Genomic DNA, 27,728 nt, shown 5'->3' with positions numbered 1-27,728 from the left:
TCGAGGAAGCAGTCGAGTATATGTAACCTTGAAGTGGGGCATCTTGTGCTCTCTCTGGAGTGGCGGATGACAGTAATGCACAGAAAAAAGAGCTGTCAGGAACTTCACATTTACAATAACGAAAGCGTCTGTCCAAGCCCTCTTCGAAGGAGCGAGTAGGGTACTTATCAAATTTCTATTACCGCCACTTTAAATCTCAGTTAACGTCGCTTGAAGGCACTTTATCTAATCAATAATGTTGCTGTATCAATTGATCTGTGTATGCACGTGTTCCTTACTCTCTATGCATCACTAATATTTTTATTGCATCAGCATTTATATGTCAACATCAATAAAACCCCGTGCGTCGCGGTATTGGTGATAGGATGCATAGCCAAAGAACTGTGTAAAAATAGTCTGAGTGGTAATGGGTTTGAAAACATCAAATTTATGCACGCATGCACCGGAGACGGGAGTTTTCAATATTGCTAACGTCCATGCTTGCCAAATCTTGAAGAATGTGAACTCTGTGAATGCTGAAAATGCTGTGTACTGTTTACAAGATAGAACAGCCAGCGCTGCAACAAAATTGACGTTTTATGAACATCATGGTCTACTTGAAAAGCAGTTCCCAGACCTAGCCTGGCTGTGTAGTGAAATACTTGATTGCAATGCAGAATGTGGGGTTTGATTGCTGCTGGAACCATCATATTTATTCTATGCGTTCGTCGGGTCGACTCTGCTAATGCTAGATTTTAGAGGCGAAGCTTCTTAGCACCGACCCATTTGGCGTCCATCATGCCCCACAAAACGCAAACCGAAACTGAACACCAGCAAGAGAAATGGAAACATATGTGTAAACAACCAACCTTGTGTGTAATAAACTATATGACAGCACAATATACAATCACCAATGCCGTCCATCTGTCCGTCCATGCATGCGCTCACACGTCCACATGTCCATCCGTTTATCCATGCGTCCATCTGCCCGTACTTTATACTAGTCGGCGACTTCAATGTACACATCATGGATGTTAAAACCTATAGGTTCGACCACTCGTCGTCGTAGTAGTTGCGAGACTTGGCGTGGCTCTGTGGCAGAATACTTGGTTGCCACGCAGAACGCTGGGCTTCGATTCCTGCTGGGACCCTGGTATATTTTTCTTTACATTCGTTGGATCAACGCAGCCGATCTCAGCTTTTTCTTAACGCTCACGTGCTAAAATTTCTCATATGTGTTACTAACTGTCACTAACCAGTGGCACATACTCGCCCGTGCTTATGTAGATATATAGACATTTAGATACATAGGCATACGCCAAACGTGCTTGCAGTACGCAAAGCAATGCTTCGTATTTATTGTGGCACAATCGAGTCACTTGCGATAGGTAATCAATTTGTCTTCTGTAGCAGTCCCACTTACAATTCGAGTGTGTGCTCATTGGTATCACACTAGTTGTCATTAGCAATAAAATGGTCACTGTTACGGCACCAATGAGTCCTACCTATTCGCGATTACAAGTAATGCGGTCGGCAGGATTATCTCATACATTCTTGTAACATTGCATCATGGACATGAAAGGAAGACTCAATAAAAATGCGATACATTTTATATGTGTTAACTGTAACACGACCAAGTCACTAGTGATAAGAAGTCACTTCGTTCTTTACATCGGTTCTAGTTACATTTTGAAGGTGTAGAAGTCGATATGAAACGAACTGCTAATAAGTGAAAACTGCTAGTGTCACCATTGCGAGGTGAATGCCTCCGACCTCTAACGAATTCCTTGTGATATTCTCAGATGATTAATCTCGCACAATTTTGTAACAATTTGTCCTGGGTATCAAATAAATGGTCATTGATATGGTGATAGAGGTTTTTTACGTAATATATAGTATGACTTAGACAGTTGGGTTAATGACTCGGATCACCTTTTATGGTAGTCGTACATCTAATTTAAGTCTGTAATGTGTGTCATCAAACGTTGTCGTTAAAGGAGTACTGTGGTAGTGATTGCTTATCACCCTCACGCATTGGCGATCTCGACTACTATTTTAAGAGATGGTCTTGCTCATTCCTGTAACAGTAGTGGGAAATGTCCCACTGGTTACAGGATATTTAGTAGCATTGACTGTCAAAGCTAGGCTTTGCGGCACCTTAGGATTAAATTGTATGCTAGCCTTCATCACCTTCTTTACCAAATGGTGCAATATCTTCGGAAAGTAATAAAAAAAATCTGACAAAAACTCAGGAACGTTTGCTTGCATGCTCTTAATCTGTTGCCCGGCACTTCCTTGAAGTGTTGTAAACGCACAATGACCCCACAAATTTTGTGAAGTTTGAACATACCATGGTTAGCCAAGTACAACTAATTTTCGTTGCAAGTTGAAAAACAAACAAACAAACTAACAGTTCTACAAGAAACGTCTTCTTGCAACCCCCTTCACTTCGTTCTTGCAGTGGTACATTTGCGAAAGTGAGCAACAACGAAGGAGTGCATTAAACATCTTTTTTTATTGCTTAAAGGAGATGTTGGTGCATAATTAGGGCACCAGCTACTCCTTAGCTCTTGAGAGAAACTTGAGCACGTAACTTGAAGTGAAAACATAAAAATCCTAATTATTTAGCACTACGCATGAGTCTTCATTAAGCTGGAGGTACTCCGCTGAAACTTGGTTTTCTCTTCTTCTTCGAGAGGGCATTATGTTTTTTATGTAGGCCAGCCAATGCCAAATGGCACTTGTGAGAAGTAGTGCACCATGAACTGGTAATTGAGAATGTCACATATATATCTAGAGTTTTTGTTTCCTGAAAAAAATCAAACTGCGGCGGTCAATTTATTGGATCTCCCTCCCCTTTTACTCTATTTTCTTTTCCCTCTATTTTGTGCCCTTCCCTAATTCCCAATATAGGGGAGCCAAAGGGATGTCTTTCTGGTTAGCCTCTCCACCTTCTCCCTTTCTGTCTACTTGTTTGCTTCCTTTTCTGTGATGATTTAATATTATGGATAAATAAATTGAGGAGGCCTACGTTGTTGACATATTTTTTTTATCGCATGAAAAACTCGCTTGGACATTCAGGCATTTTAAGCTGTTCTTGGCTCTAATTTATAAGCACTGAATATCTGCCAGTGGAGGCAAGAACACTCAAATGGGCGTTAATGTCCTTGTGCTAACATGGAAATTGAGCATCAGACACCGTCCTGAACTGTTGTAAGTATCGTGAAGCAAATGTATTGCGCTACTCCTAACAGAGGTGCAACTTCTGGCTAAGTTTATTAATTCTTTCGATGGGAAAGAAACGAATTATATGTGAGTGATCTTGAACTGTCCGCCACGGTGATCTGTGCCCATGGTGCACGGCTGCTGATCCAGCCTTCGTTCTGGGTCCGATCACGGCCGAGGTGTTTGCATTAGGGTAGATGAGAAATGGTGGAGGCCTGTTTACTGAGGGATGTCAGCGAATAATAGAGAACACTAGTTGATCGAAACATTAAGAGCCCTCCACATAAGCGTCTCTCATAATAGAATTTCGGTTTTGTGACGTAAAACCACAGATGACATAGTGAATATTGCGACCTAAAAATATAGATCATGTTCCAGGAATGGTGTAGTTTAAAATCAGCGGGTAGTCGGAAGTTTCGGCCTATGCCACACTAACGTTGGGAAAGCTCAATAATTTGAGATTTCATTCAATAAGATCTACTAAGTTTTGATAAGTCCCAAACGTGTAAGCTAATTATGGATAACATGGAGTAAGGCTTTAGCCATTACTTCCAGGGCTTTCTTTCTTGGTGCTGCTTGCATTGCTATTTGCTGCTTAAGTTATGCGATAAATGAGCCTTCCTTAATCAATAACGGTACGAATAATATTCAGGTTTTGACACGAATTTGGTCACTTCGTAATCGCGGGGAGAATCTTACATCCCGAGAAAGCTGAACTTGTTGTTGTTGTTTTTGTTTCCCTGTGCAAATGGCTCGTACCCAAAGAAGGGGATTGGTCGATTATAAGGTGAATTTGCCCTAAACATTCAGCATTGCGTCATTCTTGAACTTTCAAAGAGTTCGCTTTAGGTTCTTCAGTGATTGTAGCGTATGCGCACAGTACTGAATTTTGATATTTCTTGAATATATTTAGTCGAGCAGCACACACCGTAATTACAAGCAAGCCTGAGGAATTGCAAGCAGCTTGATTTTCATCCTCTATGCCCCAACGGCAAAATGTTTTTGAGAATGAAGGCAGCCAACTCCCATTAGATATTGTGGCTTCCCGTAACGGTTACAAAAAACACCGTTCGGCCTGCTTATATTTCGAGATGACATATCTTTTCTGATAATATTACACAGCGATGTTACGTGAAAATAGGTTTTGGAATAAATTCAACAGTCTTGTTATTTTGCTCGTAATAGAGGGCATTGTTCTACCGCTTTACTTTCGGTCTGATTTCACTGACCGGCTTCAAGTTAGCCTTGTGTGTATGATATGGATTAATAACGAAAACACAAGGAATCGCTCCAGAACGTGTCTTGGGATTATAGTAAAGAGAACGTAATTAATTTTTTGTTTCAATTTAAAGAAGAAGACCGAATAGAAAATATGTGTCTCTTTTTGATAGCTGTATAGTAGCCTGAGCCACATGTAGCGAAGCAATATATCTTGACAAGCAATGTGTTCGTCAGAGAAATGGTTCCGTTTTGAACATAGCTATTTCAAATTGTTCTGCCTGAAGCATTCCAGAATACATAAACGCTTGAGCAGGGTTAATACATACCACCAAGACAAAAATTCTAGATGTAGAGTGGTTTTTATCGCTTAAATGCTTCGAAGCTTGTCCGCACTGGTCCGTTATTGCTGCATTAAAGGTGAGTGTACATTTTAATGTGAAATTTTATTCATCCAGTAAAACGGGGTGATTTTGCATGTGCTCTTAATATAGCTGATACGTACAAAGACAATATGAAGCTACTATATCTCCCGTTATCATCATTGTGTCACCTTTAGTGCCCTTTGATGAGTGACAATATCTCTTGGATATGAATGGCTCATAGAACAACTCATTGCACGTGGACGGTTACACATGGGCAGCACATTGTTTGATCTTTTGCCCGGTCTCTCAGCAGCCGTGGGGGCACAGCTCCTTCATCAATATCAAGCACCTAGCTCACCATAATTTTTTTCTGAATGCTCCCTGCAGTCAATTTAGTATGCGCCTTTAGAAAAACTCCAAATTCGCAAGATAGTACTTTGAAGCACTCATTATTTTGTTCCAAGAAAGAAAATGAAAGAATGTGATGTTTTGTGTGAGTTTCAGTAAACAAATATGTTAACAAGCCTGTCTCTAACTACCTAATTTTTCTGCCACAAGCCAGCTTTACTTCTTGCATGAAAATAATTGAAAATTTGGCGCGAATCATTTGCACAATTTTCTTGCCGGTTGTATTCATACGAGCGGACAAGAAATAAACTTTTCACGTCGGTTCTGGAATGCAGCACATCGAAGAATCGCCGAACAAAGGTAGCGTCTCCAGCAAAGTGGTCTTATGCAGCATTACGGAGCGCAATGAAATAATTGACCAATAGCTGTTCACTCAGAAAGCCGGCAGGAATGCTAAAGCCGAGTTTCAGGCCATTTGAAACAAACATGGGGCGTGTGACGCATCTTTGAAGTACATGTACACGATTCTGCACACGCCTAATGAAGGGGTTCATCTAGGAATGATCACTTTTTCGACCCCTGGTATCATACATGTGAACATTACTTTGCAGGTGCTAAGATCGGGTTATTAGGTACTGGTCCACAGTTTCTCCACATCCAAAGCCAGATGGCAGCACTTGTCTTGCGCTCTTGGGTAGTCTTACGTTTCTCTCAAGCTTAGAGAAGCTATGCATCCATCAAGGCACACAGCGCGAGTACTGAGCGGCTGGTCAATTGGTTTCTAGACTTAGAAATGATTTACAAGTCAGAGAAGCTATTGAAGCGTTGATAAAGGGCAAAATTTTTGCATGTTTGAATAAGAAGAAACTCACCACTACATCTGTTCATGCACTGATAACAACTTCTGAATTTGTTCGAGTTTCCGCCAAACCCGCTGTACAGGAGCACTTGACATTGGTCCTGTGTAGCATTATATGACCATGCGAAAATGCCCCCAATCCGTTTAACTTTTTCGACAGTCAAGCTACAGACTGGTTTCTCTGGAACACCACCTGCGCAAAAAAAAAAAATTGTTGTGTGCAATACGAAATTTAAGCAACATGTTTCTCAGCTCTCGATTTAGCAAGATGCCATGGCATTTTATCTCACTAAAGCGCACAAAACATTAGCCTCTGTCATTTTTGCGTTATATGTGATTGTTCACGCGTCACTCTTCTTTTTTTTTGTCCTGGATGCTTTATCCCATTGGCAGTTATGAAGAACAACAACAAAACCAACGTGCAATATTAGTTCGAGTGAACTCATCAATGCTTGCGTTGTATAATGTCGGTTGATATTGGCATATTGCCAATTTGAGAAAAAGTTTTTTTTGTAAAAACAAGGTATAATATCGACGTACCTATTCTCGGGCATATTTTTGAGTAGTAATTATTTTTACGTTACGCGCACTTGATTACACGCTAAATATCAGTATTGATAAATATGTGACTCAAAAATTTGCATATTGTAATTTGCAGCATTAATATTATTGTTAATTTTTCGACAAAAAACGTTCGATACTCTCCTAATACGTCAGTTTGATAACTGCAGATCTGCTTTGCTTTCTTCCTTGTACCTAAATGCTGTCATTTTCTTTTTATTTTTCTATTCGTTTCTGGTTTTGTACATGCTGTGTAATAATTATTTATTATTGAAATGAACTGGAAGGTTTTGATAATCGAGAACATTTTATTATATTGATAGTTTGCTTAGAAATGTTGTATATCTGAATATTTTCTAATATTTATCACCCAACATAGTAGGAGGCCTAAGTATAGAGAGCGAGTGCTAATGTGGACGATGGTCCTATTACGAATATACCTGACATGAATACTTTTTGACGCTTTTCTACATTGATCTAAACGCCGTGCTTTCCCAGATAGCTGGATAGAAAGGCTCTAATATAGGGAAGGAATTCACTTACGTAAGCACCAGCGTTGGCACTGTCCTTCCGAAGAAGACCTGTTTAAGTTGCCGTTGCATCCGCCGAAGGTGAAAGCCTTGCATTTACGGCTCTCAGAATCAAAATACCATGAAGTAAATGGACCTCTCCCACATGTGTTCCCTGGAGCTTTCGGCTTCAAGCAGTAACTGGGGGTTTTTTGACTTGCCCCTATCGAATGAGCTAAAAGAATGAAATGATTGACATAATTAGAGAACCTAAATACTGCAGGAGAATCAAGTAGGAACTTGAAACTCTAGACTAAACGCAATCTCTGTGGTACTGAAGGCCACGAACAGAGTTTACATCATAAGCATGTGTAAAACACGAACAGCAAAGACATTATTTGAAATACTTCTTACTTGTGTCTATGTTTTAAACTTTTGATACTTGTAATATAATACACAGTGCTACGCAGAACCAAAAAATGTTTTTTCCCAACTTGTACATTACGCATGTAGATCATGAGTGGCTCAGAAACTCATATTGAAATAAAAAAAAAAGCTTGCTCCTGGTTTTTGAGATGGCATCGCTGTGAGTCCTTTCATGTTGGAAGTTTCCAGTTTCATCTTCGTTATCATGGTTTCTTGAACCTACAATTCAATCTTAAATACTGTGCACTCTGAATGTGCATACATCCATTAGTCTCTGTAATGTTACCCTCGGTACTCCCAGGTGCAGTGATGCAAGGCAACGTCCGCATTTCAGTAGGATCATAAATATGCTGACGCCGGAGATTGAGCTTGACGTCGTGGAGCTGCGTCATTTAATTACCTCATCCGTGGCTGTCTGTATCGAAGTGTCGTGTACAGGTTTCCAGTTTGAGCAACTTGCAACAGCCTCCAAAATAGAGTTATTGATTTATGCCATATACCTGTACAGGTAATATTGCAAATAGGTATAACTTAAGTAGGTGGTAATTACATGTATTAGAGTACTCGTGCTTAAAATATTTTTTGGCCTCACTGTATTACTAACGTAAACTGTACTGTATTTGCTTTGAGTTACATTTACTTTGATATAGAACATTTGCATGCCGAGCTTGATGGTGATGTTGAGTAAGTCTTCATTTCGTCCAGAGAAGGTGCAGCACAGACCTCACGCCACCCGTATAGTGCCACACGGGCGGCGTCAAGCCGAGCTTGGAGGGCCAATCGTGTGAACTCTGGGTGTTGGGCATTGTTTACTTTTGAGGACATCGCGCCAAATCTTCTTGAATATGGCAACTCAACATTGAAAACAAGCAAACCGAAATAAAGTACAATATTTTATATAGATTAACGGATCCACAAGGTATTTTTGTATATGACATGGTGTTCTCATATACTCTAATATTGTCACGACGTCAAAACAGAGGTCTTGCCGTAGAGATAGAGACACCGGAAGCAGGTCGGTTTTTTTAATAGAACGCACAAGCGAGTTCTTTTGTTTTTCATTGATTTCATAGTCCTTCATGGCACATGCACAACTGCCATCGTCTTTCTTGTTCAAGCACGTGACATTTGCCTCCCTCCAAAAGAGGCATATTCCCGATGTGCAACTTCGGCGCTTTACCAGGCATATGAAGTGGTCGCGCCAACACGGCAACCGGGAGCTAATTAACTCGATAAATACGGTTTCATACGCACGACGTGCACGACTTCGGGTAAATGCTTTTGGCGCTTAGAACTACAGTCAGTGCCGGGAACAACTTCGTAGTATACGTCGTTCAAGCGTCGCGTGACGCTGTATAGGCCAAGGTACCGTCTTAGTTGTTTTTCAGAGAGGCCACGTCGACGTATCGCAATCCATACCCAGGCCTTGTCGCCTGGTGTATAGCTAATGAACTTGTGTCGGGGGTTATATCATTGTGCATCTTGATGCTGTTGATCACAGATGCGCACGTACATGAGCTGTGTGGCTTCCTCGGCGCGTTGACTGAATTCTTCGGCGTCTACATGGATGTCGTCACACACATGCCAGTGTTGCCGTGACTTCGCGACCCCAGATCATACTGAAAGGTGTCATTCCAGTGGTTTCTTGTCGAGCGGTATTAGAGGCAAAAGGCACGTACGGCAATATCTAATCCCAGTTTTTTATGTTCCGTGTCAACGTACATGCTGATCATGTCTGTGAGGGTCCTATTGAAAGGCTCTGTCAGTTCATTTTCTGCGGACAATATGCAGCTGTTCTCCGGTGAGCTGTACCGCTGAGTCTGAGCACCGACTCCAGAAGCTCTGCGGTTAAGGCAGATCTTCTGTCTGTGATCACTGCTGTCGGAGCGCCATGCCGAAAAATGATGTTGCCGAAAAACGATGTTTTCGATGAAGAACTGAGCGGGTTCTGCTGCTGTGCCGTGCTGCATAGCTTTAGTCTCCGCATAATGGGAGAGGTAATCGGTGGCTACAATAATCCATCTGTTCCCTGTTGTGGAAGTTGGAAAGGGACCCAGGAAATCCATACCAATCTGGGTGAACGGCTTCGCTGGTGCTTATACTTGATGATATAGACCAGCTGGCTTGCTGGGAGGCGCCTTGCGTCTTTGGCAGTCGGGGCAAGTTCGCACATGATGGTTAACAGCAGCAGTTAACTTTGGCCAGTAGTATGTGTATCGTAGTCGGCACAATGTTCGGGTGTAGCCTAGATGACCAGAAGTTGCTTTATCATGGTACGCTTCCTTAATTTCTTTTCGAAGAGAGGCAGACACGACCAGCAAATGCGGTTGCCAGTTGGTCAGATTTTTTTCTTATAGAGAACATCGTTTCGCAACCAAAAAGATGGCAGTCTTCTACCAAATAACCGTGGCACGTCTTTACGTCGTCCTTTTAAATATTCAATGAGCGGTAACAGCTCGTGGTCACGGCGCTGCTCTTGTGATATAGTGGCCGTGTTGACAACTCTCAAGAATGCTGCGATGTTTTCATCATTATGAGCGATAGTCTCCACTGGCGACCGTGAGAGACAGTCAGCATCGGTGTGCCTCTTCCCAGATTTATAGATGACGGTCATGTCTAATTCTTGAAGCCTTAGGCTCCAGTGCGCGAAACGGCCAGATGTATCTTTAAAGTTGGCGAGTCAGCACAATGAGTGATGGTCGATAACAACCTTGAAGGAGCGGCAATAAAAATATGGACGAAATTTGATGACCGCCCACACCGCGATGAGACACTCCTTCTCGGTAGTCGAGTAGTTCTCCTTCGTGCGAGAGAGAGTTCTGCTGGCGTAGGCAATTACTCTTTCACAGCCATCTTGCCACTGCACCAAAATGGCACCCAGACTTACATTGCTGGCGTCAGTGTAAAGTGCTCTAGGGGCTTCCTGATCGAAGTGCGCAAGGACTGGAGGTGTTCGCAGGCCTTGTCGTAGTTCATTGATTGCCATTTGCTCTTGTTCACCCTAAAAGAATGGGACGTCCTCACGTGTGAGAATTGTAAATGGCGCCACAATAGAGGAAAAGTGGAGGTGCTGGAGCCTACAACCTGATGCAGGGCAGTCTTGCTTGGGCCCGTTCACCTAGTCCAGAGACTCAGCCCCTCGTCACGACTCCGGTGCACCGATTCAGTAGGCGCCTACTAGGTCTAAGTCCGGAGTCCGCACCTTTTCCTCCTCTTTCCAGCGTGGCAGCTCCTACGACATCCACGGCTATCCTTCCATCGCAGACCACTCTTTCCTCGCATGTGACTCTTGAACATCTTCGCGTTCCTGAAGTTTTCCGTGGGGAAGAGTTTGAGGATGTCGAGGACTGGCTCGAACAGTTCGAACGGGTCGCTGTTTCCAACCACTGGAGCAAACAGCACAAACTTGGTCGTGCATATTTCGCACTGGAAAATAGCACTCGCACGTGGTACGAGAACCGCGGGGCTACATTCCAATATTGGGAAGATTTCCGTCGAAAGCTCTTCGCTACATTTTTGAACTCGGACCGACGGGACCGCACAGAGCAACTCGTTGAGGCCCACGTGCAAAACCCAAGGAAAAAGCCACCGTGTACCCAGAGGGTATGATCCGTCTGTTTCGACGAGCTGACCCTGACGTGCCCGAGGCAAAGAAGGTGCGTCACCTAATGCAGGGTGTTATTAAGGAACCAGTGTTTGTGGGCATCGGACGAAATCCACCTACAACAGTATATGGATTCATAAGATAGGCGACTGTCATCGAGTGCGCACTGCAACAACGTTGCCGACATTTTGACCGCCTGTCGAACCACACGGCAGTAAGTGCTGCAGCTCAGAACACTACCATATGCGAAAGTTCCCTGCGACAAATGATTAGGAAAATACTGCGTGAGGATCTTCGGGCCCTCTGCGTTCCCCCTACCCAGCACCTCCACCAGTGTCACGACGTCAAACAGAGGTCTTGCCGCAGAGATTGAGACACCAGAAGCAGGGCCGTCTTTTTATTAGAACACACAAGCGAGTTCTTCTTTTTCGTCCATTTCATATTCCTTCATGGCACATGCACAACTGCCAACGTCTTTCTTGAGCAAGCACGTGACAATATATTGCCCTGATTGCGTGTGCCATATTCATAGCAAGCGTCCCTGTGAAGATCTTTTATGAAAGTGGTGATGACTTACTTGTATGTATTACATGCAAAGTATTACGCGCAAAGCGACAAAATTCAACATCCTAAGTGTGCTCAGGTTGGAAAGCTATAGATTCTGTAATTCACCTGAAATCATTTTACTTCTGCGAAATTTTCCTGCACTGATGTACGTGGTGCATAGACTCCGTACTTCTAAATAGAAAAACGTGAAGAAACATTGATCTTATAACAAATTATTTTAAAATTTCTCATCCATTCTTTAGTTTCATGGACACAGCATCTAGTCAAGCGACTCACCATAATTGTGGCAGACTCTAGCAAAATACAAAAAAAGTACAGGTGTACTCTTCATGCTTAAGACTGTGCTCTTCAAATCTGTGGATGTCAAGCTTCAAGATATCATTTAGAGATGTGGCCTTCAGGCAGCAGCAGCCAGAAGAGCAAGGCACAAATTTTTTCAAGTTTCTTTTGTTTGGGAGTATACCTGAAATAAATAATCTGTTTTAAATGCACGTAATACAATCTTATGCCTATAAAAACACTATCATACAGTATGGTCATGCTTACACCAATGTACGCCTTCTTTATGCATTGATTCTCTCGGAAGCTAAATCTGACTAATGATTGTTGCAGCATATACTAATGTACAATATCTCAGAGGGTGAGATCACTGTCCAAAACAATTGAAAAGCAATACTATCAATTGTTTGTTTTAAAAGAAAATATTGTTACACAACAAATACATACCTATGGCGTATTCATTACACATATTCGGCAAGTATATTTTGTGGACGCTTGTCCCACTTTATGTTACACTTTGAATCTCGTCAGAAGTGAGAGGCATATGAATATTCCGCAGCACTGCCAGTTTTTTTTATTTGAGTCATTTTTTGTTTCTGGAATATGCCTACACACTTCTTGTTATTATATATTTGCCTCAAGTAAGAAAAGAAGCCACCAGGTAAAGAAAGGGCATAATTCACTATAAATGGGGTTGTATATCGTGCCTAATCCTCTGTATCTGTACGTAATGCTTCCTTTTACACGTAAGTCTCACTCACATTAGTTTGTAGAACACTATTACGTGCTATAGTTAGAAATGTTTGCTCACATAGGCACACGGATGTCTAGGTACGTGCCAGCACATTATAACGTTGTTGCTGCTATGACAATTGCTTGAGTATTTTTTTTAAAATTTCAACGAGAAAGCATTCCTGTAGTAAGCATAGCTTTGCTGAAATATGTGTGCTTAGTCACTCTTGTCAGACGTTCCACTCTTCTGGTCTTTTTCTCAAAGTTTTCATATATATTGTTACTGACATAGTGTTGCCATAGTGTGGACATATTTTCCTTTGTGCCGAATGACAACGTGCTTGCCTTTTGTGCTATTTGGCAGTGTTGTACGCAAGCAAGTATTGATGGCATTATCTAGAGCAGCATGACCATTGCCTTGCAATGCTATAGCTTCATGGATGCACTCGCATCTACAGGGTACAACTGAATGTTCTATATTATTTTCAGAGCGAAGCTCTTAAGCTGTCATTTCTGCATTGAGCAGTGTCACCGTTGGTGTTGTCGCCGTCGATGTAACCAATAAAGCGAACGAGGACGAAAAAGATAGAACACGAAGTCCGTATATTTCATAGGCCAATAGCCTCTAACTTCACTTTCTTTCTTCCTCTATCAAGCACGCCCATCTCTCAGTCGGGGCCCCTACTTATGCAGGGACGGTACTTGCACTGCATCTGGCTTTGCTTGTCTTAAATGTGCTGTCCACATTTCACTTGATTCGGGGTGCCTGAACTGCACTGCATGGTGTTTGTAGCGCTCGGGCGCTGAAAGTTTCTCAGGCGGCATGTGACGTTTGTTACATTGCTACAACCACGGAGAGCGAGAACCTCAAACCATAGTGGGGTTGCTCCTACACCAAGCAGCGCTCAGAGTTTGCCTTAAGGACGATCGTGATCTTCGGTGTGTTTTTTTTCATATGTAAAACATCTAGTCAGGTATTGACGTCAGAAGTGAACAAGTGCGATGGGTGCATGGGTCCCTGGTGGCTCTGAAGACTACAATATACCCGCGAAGCATACGGAACGCCACACTTCTTCTTTCTTCTCAATTAGGACAGCGTGTTTTGGGAAAGACAGCTCCCACGCAAAATACACAAATCATATGTCATAGGCACTGCTCCGAAAGCCACCGAATAAGGACTGCGATTCCGGTTTACCATGCATGGAAACAGAAACGCCATCCCTTAAGACTCGAGGGCGAAAGGCGTATTCTTCCTATTTTGTCTCGGTCATTTGTCATTTGAATAATTTGAATTTGTCATTTGAATTTGTCATTTGAATTTGCCAGACAATTGATCCATGTCTGGATCATTTTGTCTGGATTGTAGTTAGGCAAAGGTTTTACTGATCTTGGGTTATGCGCCAAACAAGGGTGGTGGCTGACAATTACTTTGACCTCTCTTGTTTTTTAACACTTTTAACACCCTTCTTGATCTGACGTATCAGACCTTCGCAAACAAAAGTGATAATGGGCGTCGGGAAGCCGGCTACCTGAAGGCGACACACCTGTTCGTAGAAGCTTTGTTCCGCCCTGTGCCTACACGACTTCAGGATCGCAGCCCCGAGGCTAGACGTGGTGATACCCTTCATCACTAATTTTGAATGACCGGACTTGTAGTTAGCCAAAGGTTTTACTGATCTTGGGTTATGTGCCAAACAAGGGTGGTGGCTGACAATTGCTTTGACCTCTCTTGTTTTTTAACACTTTTAACACCCTTCTTGGTCTGACGTATCAGACCTTCGGCAACAAAAGTGATAACGGGCGTCGGGAAGCCGGCTACCTGAAGGCGACACACCTGTTCGTAAAAGCTTTGTTCCGCACGGTGCCTACACGACTTCAGGATCGCAGCCCCGCGGCTAGACGTGGTGATGCCCTTCTTCCCTAATTTTGAATAACCGGACTTGTAAATAGGCAAAGGTTTTACTGATCTTGGGTTATGCGCCAAACAAGGGTGGTGGCTGACAATTGCTTTGACCTCTCTTGTTTTTTACCACTTTCAACACCCTTCTTGATCTGACGTATCAGACCTTCGCAAACAAAAGTGATAACGGGCGTCGGGAAGCCGGCTACCTGAAGGCGACACACCTGTTCGTAGAAGCTTTGTTCCGCACGGTGCCTACATGACTTCAGGATCGCAGCCCTGAGGCTAGACGTGGTGATGCCCTTCTTCACTAATTTTGAATGAACGGGCTTGTAGTTAGGCAAAGGTTTTACTGATCTTGGGTTATTTGCCAAAGAAGGGCGGTGGCTGACAATTGCTTTGATCTCTCTTGTTTTTTAACACTTTTAACACCCTTCTTGATCTGACGTATCAGACCTTCGCAAACAAAAGTGATAACGGGCGTCGGGAAGCCGGCTACCTGAAGGCGACACACCTGTTCGTAGAAGCTTTGTTCCGCACGGTGCCTACATGACTTCAGGATCGCAGCCCTGAGGCTAGACGTGGTGATGCCCTTCTTCACTAATTTTGAATGACCGGACTTGTAGTTAGGCAAAGGTTTTACTGATCTTGGGTTATGCGCCAAACAAGGGCGATGGCTGACAATTGCTTTGACCTCTCTTGTTGTTTAACACTTTAAACACCCTTCTTGATCTGACGTATCAGACCTTCGCAAACAAAAGTGATAACGAGCGTCGGGAAGCCGGCTACCTGAAGGCGACACACCTGTTCGTAGAAGCTTTGTTCCGCACGGTGCCTACATGACTTCAGGATCGCAGCCCTGAGGCTAGACGTGGTGGTGCCCTTCTTCACTAATTTTGAATGACCGGACTTGTAGTTAGGCAAAGGTTTTACTGATCTTGGGTTATTTGCCAAAGAAGGGCGGTGGCTGACAATTGCTTTGATCTCTCTTGTTTTTTAACACTTTTAACGTCCTTCTTGATCTGATGTATCAGACCTTCGCAAACAATAGTGATAACGGGCGTCGGGAAGCCGGCTACCTGAAGCCGACACACCTGTTCGTAGAAGCTTTGTTCCGCCCGGTGCCTACACGACTTCAGGATCACAGCCCCGAGGCTATACGTGGTGATGCCCTTCTTCACAAATGTTGAATGTCCGGACTTGTAGTTAGGCAAAGGTTTTACTGATCTTGGGTTATGCGCCAAACAAGGGCGGTGGCTGACAATTGCTTTGACCTCTCTTGTTTTTTAACACTTTTAACACCCTTCTTGATCTCACGTATGAGACCTTCGCAAACAAAAGTGATAAAGGGCGTCGGGAAGCCGGCTACCTGAAGGCGACACACCTGTTCGTAGAAGCTTTGTTCCGCCCGGTGCCTACACGACTTCAGGATCGCAGCCCCGAGGCTAGACGTGGTGTTGCCCTTCTTCACTAATTTTGAATGACCGGACCTATAATTAGGCAAATGTTTTACTGATCTTGGGTTATGCACCAAACAACGGCGGTGGCTGACAAAAGTTATATTTATGTCTAGGAGTTGTAAGGCATGCTGTGAAGGCATTTCGCTGGTCAATTTTAGCCCCATTCCCGTTTCTTGAAAGATTGGCTGAGCCTTTTCAAAATTCATGCGCTCCCTATTTTTGGGCACTGCTATTAAGTAAGAATCCACGTAACGCGCGACACGAACCACCTTCCCCTTTAACTTGTTTTCTAGTCTGGAATCAATTTCCCGAGAAAGATGTCGCTGAGAACTGGGGCCACGACCCAATACAGACAACCGCTTTTTGAATCATCATTTTCCCTTCCCAAAATATGAAGGTTGATTGCAAACGGAACATCAATAACTCTTGAAAGGTTTCCACCTTCTAATCACAGTTGTTTTGGAAATTATGCTCGACGTTGTCCTCCGTAATGCATTCTTTAACAGATTTCATTAGCTCCCGCTGTGGAAGGGAATGATATAACTCCACTACGTTTACACTGAATGCCGTGCATCCGTCAAACTAAGCAGAACGCAATTCTACAACGATTATTGCGAGTTACTTTAATGAATAAATCTTTCCCTTTTAGTTTTTATAGATGCTTCTGCAGAAAAGTTGAAATGATCAATTGCCATGTGCCTCTTTCGGAAACAATAGTGCGAAAAGGCTGCTCTGGTTTGTGGGTCTTTATTGAAAAGAAAGGTTCAAGTTGTAACCCCTGAGCCTTCGTTACAATTCTAGACTGGGTTTCTTGGTTCATTTCCTACAAGAGGCTCTTCGCCGTGTTCCTAACTTTTTTAGGCTCACCTTTCACTATCCGGAAGTTTTTTATAACAGCAACTGAAGCGTTTAAAGAGAACTGTCCATCAGTCAACAGTACAAAAAAAACCCTTTCTTAGCCGCGGTAAACAACATCAACTTTTTTTTTACTTCAAGGACTCAGCAAGAGGTAGTAACCGTATGCTATTCTTTTGTGTTTCTTTTTGACTACGCATAACGACATCTGCACACTCAGACACACACCTTGTCCTCCCATCCTCCGTAGCATGCTTAGAAACAGTCCTCGCTAGGGCGAGGAGCTCAATGGCGCTGAGCCTCGGTTCCGCGCAGAACTTAGGGCCGAGCTTGAGTGCCTCTAGGTGCTCTCCCGGTATCGTATATTGAACAAAAAGCATGATAAAAAGAGCTCTAGCCAAAATAAGTGCGGTGTAAAACACAGGGACGCCTCACTACTCTACTTACTGGGGGTGCTGTACAGAATTTCCTTAACATGCGGACGGGTTTATATTGGGCAAACAGGGCGTTGGCTCTGTGTACGACGAAAAGAACACACCGGAACCTTCAAAACCAGCGCGTACGCGAATTTGCCTTCGCACTGCCACACGTGTGGATGCAGGCCCTTGTTCAATTAAAAAGTAGTGGTCTTCAAACACAGCGATCAGATCACAAGAGAACTAATGAAAGCATTCCATATCAAAAAAGAAGGGGAGTCCTGCGTTAGTCAGACATCAATATCTTTGCATGAAAAAGAAGAAATCCTAATCAGTAGCATGTCTGTTTGAATGAAATATGTCACACCTGTGCAGTTACCCGTGGCGTGAAATTAATAATGACGTCGACATGGTCCTTCGCCGGCACCTCTGCGCATGTTCTTGTGTGTTTTTATCTTATGTGTTCAGATAATTTGTATAATTCAATAAATTCTTCAGTTGAGAGTCAGTGCTTGTTTGTGTCTCTTCTATTCGTCCCGTGAGTTTGTGCGCTGTTACTGCCCATAATAAGCTGTCGGTATACAGTAGTCTGGTGAAGTCACTTGGTAAAAGAAAAGGATTACATTGTGCAAAAAGTTTGATGGAATCGCAAAGGCCGCACTGGTTGTCCCGCTTTGACTTACATCCATTTTTTCGTGCTGTATTTTTTGGAAAATGCTGCACCAGCTTGCTCAAACAAAAGCACTGCCATGATTGTTTGAATATTTTGAGTGGTAATGATCTTTGATGAATGTAGCGAGTTGGGCTTGTTGGTACATAATTCTGGCACACAATACAGCTCGAAACACACACAGTGGATGGAACACAAATGACGATGTCGAGCACTTATATTCAACATATGTCAATGGAAAATTGCACGCGTATTTTATTTTATTGCGATAGCAAAGATAGGGACATCCTCAACGAAGTTCGCCGTCTCCGCCGCCATCAATCACGTAGAGGTATATATATATATATATATATATATATATTCTTATATTATATATATGACGCATGAAGGTAGCGATGGTTGGTAGAAGCCGAAGAGGAAGTGCTTTTACAATAAACATGGCGTATGAGCCAGGCCACGTCTCCCATTCATCATAGCGTCACACGAGTCGACAGGATGGAGACCTGCCTGCCACTTCATCAGTCACTCATCATCGACGCAGTTCCCCAGAAGACGCCCTGACCGTACATTGACTACCGAATCATCGCTTAGGAGGACAATGACCAGCCCCATGACAGAACCATTGGCTGACCTCGACATCCCCAAGTACACCGGATCAGCGTACGACGGACCCGTAGAGGACAAACTTCAGCGACTACGTCACCGGTGAGGCATTCAAATTTTGCCTAACTCACATATTCCAGAACGACGAATCATGGCAAAAATTAAAGAGGAGATGATTACCCCTTTTAATGACTCTTACCAAGACTTACTCATTGCTAACCATCTAGAGACAACTGCACACTATCCTCAATTTCCTAAGCAGTCATCAAGCATTCGAAAGTCCAGCGCGAATCGACAAGTGCCTCAAGACAAAGTGGCACATGCGTTTACTTACAGAAGACCATTCGTATATTGGGAAAAACCCAACCGTCAAGTGCAGCTCCCTTGTGTACGGAAGTCGGCCTTTCCGAAGTCGTGGCATCAACATACGACACGAGACGTCGCTCACCCTACCGATGCCTTGCATGCTTCGTCTCGCATACATGGTCCACCACCTGGTTTTCTACGACGCAGCTCTTCAAAGGCTCCTAACGGTCACTGTTCATGTCATAAGGACGCCTTGTTCATGGTAGACCAGCTGACACATAGGGAAAATACCAAACAACACCAAGATGACTCAAAGAGTGGAAATCAGTCTCCACGCATTGGAGCAGCTTACTCCCCATCTCGCAGACTTGGCCCGCATCCTGGTTTTACATCACTTCGCTGTTTCATTGCTCACAACACTCATCTCACGCCTCACTCGCCCACTACGGTTGGGATAGAGCTGCGGAACTCCGAATATACTCAGCCAAGCCTTGGACCAACAATCGTCATTCATGCATCAGAACAGCTTATCTCCCAAGCTGTGGACACAGAGAAACAGCCCCAAGTAAAATCTGACCAAACCAATCCTCTCGCAGTGTCGCCGTCGAGTTCCCAGCCACCTGGGAGCCCAATCGACACAGGAGGTTCGGAACGATCAACTTTCAAGCACTTCCCTGTGCCATGAACGTCCATTAAGAATGTCGTTGCAAGAGCCTCAGCAGATTTTTCTTTCAATTCTGGCACACTATCTCCACTGCCTGACAAGAATCTTGACACCCTAACAACTATCGACTATTTACTGATCAAATCACCATGCAAAGAAAAGCAGACAAATGCTCCTGAAAGATGCCCATCTGATCAACTTTCACAAAAAGACGAGCACTTTCAGCAAAGGAAACTCCACAAACTCCAGGAACTACAACGGACACACCAACAAGGACGACGACGCAAAGCAAGCGTCTTAAAACACCTTCAAGAAGCGAGGCATCTTCGCATAAGGGATCGGCGCCAGAAACGCATTTGGCACAAAATATCAAGACTGCGCCTAAGATTACAGCTCCGAAACCTCAGGATACACCGAACAAGACGAGAAGTCACCAGTTCCACCACGCAAGGATTCAGACACCATCCCGTTAGTTTACAACAACGAGCACGCACGCCGCAAAGACAGTGACGCCGAAGACCGATCTACTGCAACGCTTTCAAACAGCGTCCACTCTTCGCAATAATGCCAGATATTTCATCAGTCTCCACGTTCAAAGCATTCTTGTGTTATCCAGGACGCAACCATCAGACTCGCCCGCCAGATCTCTTATTGATATCACCGGACTGCCACACTCTCCCTTCGAGTCTTAGCCACGAAGAAGACAACACGTGCATTTTAAAATTTGTGAGACTACCTCCTTATTTTGACATTGGTGACTTCCAAACCACTCCTTGTTTACTTTTTCTTGTTTGTAAGTTGGAACTCATGCTTTCTTTCGGGGGGAGGGGGAATCATGTGAAGTATGAAGGTAGCGATGGTTGGTAGAAGCCGAGGAGGAAGAAGTGCTTTTAGAATAAACATGGCGTATGAGCCAAGCCACGTCTCCCATTCATCCTAGCGTCATATATATATATATATATATATATATATATATATATATATATATATATATATATATATATATATATATATATATATATATATATATAGGGAAAATAAGTACACGCCTTTAAAAAATGTTTACGGGTGACGTTTCGATCGGAGACCGATCTTCATCAGACATCGATGAAGATTAGTCTCCGATGAAAACGTCACCAATAAACAGTTTTTTAGAGGCGTATACATATTTGGCCTTGATTCTACGGCAACCGAAGCAAGACTCTTTATAATCTACTATATATATATACATACATACACACACACATATATATATATACATATATACATATATATCTATATATATATATATATATATAATGTGTGTATTCTGACGAAGGCCGTGCCAAGCCGAAACATTAGCAAAGACAATTTCTTTTTCAAATTTGCTATCTGCAAGTTCATTCAATATAGAAAATACCCGGACTTGTCGTGCCTTCTCTTCAATATATATATATATATATATATATATATATATATATATATATATATATATATATATATATATATATATATATATAAATATTTATATATAATAAGGAAAAGAAGTGTATACCTAAGGGCTCGTTTTTCCGTGTTTTAACACAATATGAGATCTAACAGACAGTAATGCCAAGGAATGTACAGGGGAAGTTATTAGAACCAATGGAATGTAAATAAGAAGAAAGAAAAGTGGATGAAAAAATAACCAGCCGTGAGTAGGAGCCAGCAAGAACAGGAACCAGCCGTGAGCTGCTCACGGCTGGTTATTTTTTCATCCACTTTTCTTTCTTCTTATTTACATTCCATTGTTTCTAATAACTTCCCCTGTACATTCCTTGACTTCACTGTCTGTTAGAACTCATATATATATATATATATATATATATATATATATATATATATATATATATATATATATATATATATATATATATATATATATATATATATATATATATATATATATAGCTTACCTACAACTAGTGGTAACCAGACACGCGGTGCCTCCGCGCATGAGCGGACTAGTGAAGGAAGTAAGGATGAATCTTTACCCAGCGGACCAGTCCTTGAATCCTGTCGAAATAATTGCCCCTCGGAGAACGGCTCGTAGGCTTGCCAACTACCGGGCGTCCATCGTTCTCCTTCACAATCTACTACGAAGTCAACCTCAGACGATCACGTTCAGCCGATTCTAGGGTTGTCGAAATCGCCCGTGACGTGCAACAATCACTTGCCTCGAGCATCGGACAACCAGCTACCCTCTAGCCAGCCCAACGACACGATTCCTGCAGTAATACAGTCGACGACGGACAATGCGCTTTCGAACCCGCCATGTCTACAACAGCCGATGCCTACTACGTCCAAAACTGTCAGTGTTTCGACTTCTGGTGCCCCTACTGCTCAAGCCTCCTGCTGCTTACTGCGAACTCATCGCACCGATGATCTCTAAAAAGCAAGGCCCAGTGACTACCATCTAATCGTCGGAGTGGCTATGAAAAGAGAAAAGAAGAGAAAAGCGAGCCCCGTTATTGTCTGCTTCAAAGAGCGACACCGCCACAGTAGCTCACGAGGGAGGGGGGTGAGGAGGGATAAAAAGGATAGGAGTAAAGATGTGGGAAAGCCGAAGAAGGAGAAGAGAAGAAGAGACGTGTGGTAAGCCACAGCGAGCGAGGACAAATCGAGGGGATAGAAGAGATAGGAAAGATGGAGCACGGTCACTGGAGTCCGAGGACGGGGCGCACCTGCGAGAGCTCCTTTCGGCGTCGGTGGATGGCGTAGAACAAGTCCAGTAAATCAGAGCTGCACTGTCGTCGGAGGTGGAAGGTCGTCGGTGGCAGGAGATGACGTAGGGCGAGTCCAGTCGGCCAGAGCCACGCTGACGCGGGAGATCGCAAGCGCGCGGAGCGCGCGAGCGCACGACCGGTCAACTCGAAATCCAGCAAGCGAGTCCCATCTAATCGTCCTTGTAAAGATTCTTCCGACTACTCTGTATCTAGAATATTCTTAAAAATTCGCAAAGTGATAGAAAAGCGGATACGGTGCGAATTGCATATCTCTACGTTAAAACTTATTTAGAAGCTAGCATTGTGCCTAGAGGCCTCCGCATTGTCATAAAACCCGCCACAGCTAGCATGTCTGATTTTGAGGTTTTCGCGTGGAACGAGGTGCTCTCGAGAGCTACTTTTGATTTGGTGCGCATTGTCATTCGGCATTACAAAACATCACTCAAAGCCATTCGTAACCAAGAAAGCCAATTACTTTCTCATCATAAACTCGCCATCCATGAATGCGCGCTGCTGGCAGCATACCGCCGAAAAAAATCAGATGAAGTATATGCAGCTAAAATAAAGAAGCTTGTCAGGGACAAAGTTATTACGCCTTATACTCCCCCGATAAGGTATACCGCTAAAATTTCTTCGAAATCGATTAACTACAGACCTCTAGGTGACCTCCTGTCATCAGCTAACGTAGTCGACCTGTTTTCGTATGGACTTTCCGCCGATGAAATTTCGCTCTTGTCACGAGGACTCAATTTTTGCCCAGTGACAGGAGGTTTTAGTGAATTCCAGCTGATGAAAGATTTGCCAGAAATTCAGGACTGAGAGAATACTTCCTTGACAAAAGCCCTGCTAATGCGCCTACCTCTATTTTGCCATCTTACAAACATTGGACCCCCCCTACCCAACGAAATAACTTCCTAGACCTCTATATCTCTGCCGTTCAACGCGATGTGCTACATATTTACCGCAAACAGGTTCCGTTTAAGAGAAACCTTTCAATCAACGAAACCGCAGCAATGCAGCAACTGAAAGGTCTTGGTGGTATCATAATTGAACGAGCTGATAAAGGCGGAGCTGTGGTACTACTAAACAAACACGATTATGACAGCGAAGCTTCCAGACAGCTTTCCAACAGCACTTTTTACAGGCGGCTAGACGAAGACCCCACTGAGCAGCTCAAATCTATCGTTATACGCATGCTAACTAACCTCATTGAAAAGCGAAAAATTCCCAATTCCGCTCTGCATACCCCCGTTCCAATAAGTCCAGTCGCGGGGCGCTTTTACCTCCTGCCAAAAGTACATAACTCAGGAAACCCTGGTCGACCCATCGTTTCCGGCATTGGTACAGTTACGGAACTGGTCTCCCAATTTGTAGATACAGTAACTAACTGAATTCCGTCTTCTTTTCCATCGTACATCAAAGACACAAACCACTTCTTGTCCGACATTGTTGACCTCTCTGTCCCCCCTGATTCACTCCTGGTTACCCTTGACGTAGCGTCCCTATATACGAACATTCCCCATGCAGATGGAATACGAGCAGTACTTCACTCATACGAGTCTGTCTGTGACAAAATAATTGACAGCTCGACTTTGATGTCTTGGAATCAAACAACTTTGAATTTGACGGCGCTCATTACCTCCTAGTTAATGGCACCTCGATGGGCACACCCATAGGCCCTAGTTATGCCAATATTTTCATGGGCATACTCGAAAACAAATTTCTGGCAAGCCGTTCACTAAAATTAGTGTACTACAAAAGGTACATTGACGATATATTGATGATTTGGCAGCACGGTGAACCTAATTTGTTATCGTTCATTCATGATTTTAACAACACTCATCCGTTCATTTCATTCTCTCATACCTACTCAGGACAAGCTATCAACATTCTTGACGTAACAGTGACAATGTGTGACGGCAAGCTTGCCACTAAAGTTTACAGAAAACCAACTGATACTCAACAGTACCTTCATTTTAATAGCAACCATGTCAAGCACTCTAAAACCTGCACACCCTATAGCCAGGCCTTCGTTTTTAAAGAATATGCTCCCAAGAAACTGATTTTAATTCCAATTGTGCGCAGCTTCAGAACGCTTTATCAAAACAGAAATACCCTTCCAAGATTATAGATGACGCCATAAAAAGGGCAAGTAACCAGGACCGCAAAACGCTTTTAAGCACCAAGAATAAACAGCCGGTCTTTTCCTGCACTAACCTTGTTCTAACATTTTCCGCGCCTGTGCAACACGTAAATGCCATTTTAAGAAAGCACCATAACATACTTTTAAAAGAGAACGACTTAAATCAATTTTCCCAGAACCACCAAGTGTGACGTACAGAAGAGCGCAAAATCTGCGTGACCTACTCATGTCGTCAAAAAGCGTACGCAGTAAACCTACTGGCTGCCGTCCTTGCAACAAACCTCGTTGCAAAGTCTGCCAGCATATGACCACTTCACTTACCGCAAACAGCACCGCATCTAAGTTCAGCGTGAAAATAAATGGTGACTATAACTGCGACACGCGTAATGTAGTTTACCTCCTGGAATTCTTGATCAGTGGAATGCAGTACGTAGGCGAAACCGAAACACCCTTCTGATATCGGTTTAACAATCACAAAGCTCATATCTCTTCACTTCCTCACCTTCCAATATCAAAGCATGCTAACGCAATTGGCCACTCATTTGACCACATTAGAGCCACAATTCTGGAGTTTGGCTTCCGAACGCATCATGACAGGGAAGTGCGCGAATAATTTGTCATCTTTAAGTTCAATACAATCGCAGGTGGTTTAAATGAGAGTACGGGAAAACTTAGCGTCTTGCATAACTGACCGTTGTAGATGTTATTGCTTGTACCAGCTGTAATCCTTGTGCACGTGTCGTGACTTGTTAATTGATTGCTTATAAGTAGGATGTGATACAGGGGCCCCCATATAGATTTCATGTCTGATTGTTGTACTTGTTTTTATGATGTTTGCACTCACGTGATCATTGCAAGCGAAACGTATGCGCTTATATGCTGTTGCACCACTGTTACATCTGTTATTCTGACAAAGGCCGGTCCCACGGCCGAAACGTAACTGGTTTTCGACGTGTGTCTTCTTTTTATTCATATATATATATATATATATATATATATATATATATATATATATATACACACGCACAAGTAGCCTTATTATGGTCATCTACTGTGGCCGCGCCGCAGACAGAAATCTTGGTTACTTAGCAAGCGCCTGTTTACTACAATTATTACTTCTCCTAAACATGCTAGCAATAATTGCTTCGTAAAACATTGAAATATGTTGCTATCGCATCCATTACAATAGCCCTTTTGGCGAAAATGTGACTTTTTTATACCGTGCGAAGCAGACATCATCAACTGCATATATCAGCGAGTTGTGGGGATGGCACGCTTACACAAAGCTCCCCCAGATAGGAAGATAGGAAATGCGTTATGTTTCTGTAATGTCATGGATGATTCGAGTTTCGCTCTTCTTAATGACAAAAGTGTTGTTAGGTCAGGACAGCAATCTTGACGGGTATAGAATGGCTACCAAAAAGCCTTTTAAAATCCTTTCCTTTACGCACGTTTTTTTTACAATAGCTGCAATATCCTTTAGGCCGTTGTTGACACATCTCTCGATTTGGCCAGCGTGTACACTTTTCCACACTTATGAACACTTTCCACGCAATCAGCATTACGGTTTTGGTGCTGGGAATATCTCAGCACCAAAAAGGCCGTCTAAACTCTGCAGAACGACGGAACCGGGGAAAGGACGCTACAGGTATGTGGCACAAGGCCCTTTGTTAATTGCGCGAAAAGGGTCTTGTTGAGTGTAGAAAAGTATACGTTGGTGAAACGAGAAATACATTAACGACGGGCTAAGGGAGCATGCAGCTGATTCAAAAAGCATGAGTAAAGAAAGGAATTTTTAATGTTTTCTTGACAGCCATTTTAAAATCTGTCAGAGTTGCTCTCTCGATCTAACGAATACTACCATCATTAAAAAGACCAAAAAGCAAATCACGCTTGATGTCACAGAAGCGGAACGCATTCCCTATCCGGGGAGGGCTGTACAAGCACGGTTTCTCGACAGCCTACCGATACAGAGACGGCGTATATATGTACGCATGTGCGGTGAATGTCGTCGGTTTCGGGCAGTATAAGTACACGTGCAGTTTTTCAATAAAAGTTGTTGAAAGTTCAGTGCTCGTCATAGTCCCTTGTGTTCTTTCTGTTAAGTATGTTTTCAGCTGCGGTGTGCCAGAAGCGAGCGTCCTTGAGCTCACTTAGTTTCTAAAACGGCTATATTTGTCACCGGTAAAGCGCACTTTCTCAACTTTGCATAGAAATCACGAGTCAAGGAGAAAGAATGAAAGAAACCTTCGATTTCTGAATGCTACAAGAAATCCTTACTATTATTCTCAGGCACTGTGCCATGCTCCCGACCGGGTTGCAGAAATTAGGTGTCTTTTCTTATCTTCTAACCACTACCACCACCACTATTATTCATACTGAGTCTTAATACATCACGCAGTCTTAAGCTATTGGAGCTGACCAGTATGAACGTATTAGAGGCTGATAAAAAAATAAACTTAAGTCATGTACTGTTACCGACGTACGCTCACCCCGTGGAAATAGGCAGCCGTCCTCAAGAACTCTTGACATGCTGGCCTCCTTCTGTTGAACAAAAAAAGAACGCAGAAACTTACGGTTCTTCAAATGGCGTCCTGATCGAAAGGAAGTTCTAAGGCAACCTTATCAGAAACCTGGGTAAAACGGCAAAGTGTTTTACATAAACACATGATTATTACAAATAACAAGGACGTGTTCGAAGTCTGTAAAAGACTACAAAATAAATTCTGAGACTATTTGACAGAATCATGTCTTGTAATGGTGCAAGTAGTACTGAGAGGTCGGGATTACAGGATACTTTAAATCATAAAAAGAAGAAGCAAGAAGCAACTAAAGCATACTAACATGTAACATTTCTCCTATTTGAAGATACAGTCGTGACTCGTGAGTAATGTAAGAAGGAACAAGAAATTCGAGTTTGAAAGGGCAAAAAAGCAATGAAAAATTTATGTCAGAGCGAAAGCTCAATGTATGACAATGCCTAATCTAGCAATATTATCAATAGCAGTGCATTACTTACCAATAAATTAAGCTGAGCGTATGACACGACGTGCGCAACAAGTGGAGCGTTTGCGAAATGATTTCGATGATGTGAGAGCGTCGGACTACAATTATTTATTAGAAATCAAACAAGCTCCAATAAAAAAAGAACTTTCCGTGGATCAAGAGCCGTAATAAAATGCTTTTTGTCCGTTTCCGTTATAGATGGCGTTACTATGGGTAATGGCGCGAATGGTTCAAAAATTGGTTAAAGTGGTTAGGCTTGGCATCTGCCGCGATATACCGGGGCCCAGTT

The 27,728-nt window shown here is 43.0% G+C and overlaps 1 protein-coding gene across 1 annotated transcript in view; it reads right to left on the bottom strand.

Moving 5' to 3' along the window:
* LOC119182262 (protein Skeletor, isoforms B/C-like) overlaps positions 1–27,728 on the bottom strand; it is a 65,268-nt gene that overhangs the window by 821 nt on the left and 36,719 nt on the right. The window contains exons 9-12 of the mRNA XM_075867803.1: positions 26,926–26,977; positions 11,938–12,124; positions 7,099–7,299; positions 6,008–6,187 (exon numbers count right to left, since the gene is read on the bottom strand). Coding sequence (XP_075723918.1) covers positions 26,949–26,977 — 29 coding nt within the window. The 3' untranslated portion in view covers positions 6,008–6,187; positions 7,099–7,299; positions 11,938–12,124; positions 26,926–26,948. The remainder of the gene's footprint in view (positions 1–6,007; positions 6,188–7,098; positions 7,300–11,937; positions 12,125–26,925; positions 26,978–27,728) is intronic.

Source organism: Rhipicephalus microplus, chromosome 6 (assembly GCF_043290135.1).
Source record: "Rhipicephalus microplus isolate Deutch F79 chromosome 6, USDA_Rmic, whole genome shotgun sequence".
NCBI classification, from domain to species: Eukaryota; Metazoa; Arthropoda; class Arachnida; order Ixodida; family Ixodidae; genus Rhipicephalus; species Rhipicephalus microplus.
Note: the sequence above shows the minus strand (reverse complement) of the source record. Positions and strands in the feature narration are given on the sequence as shown.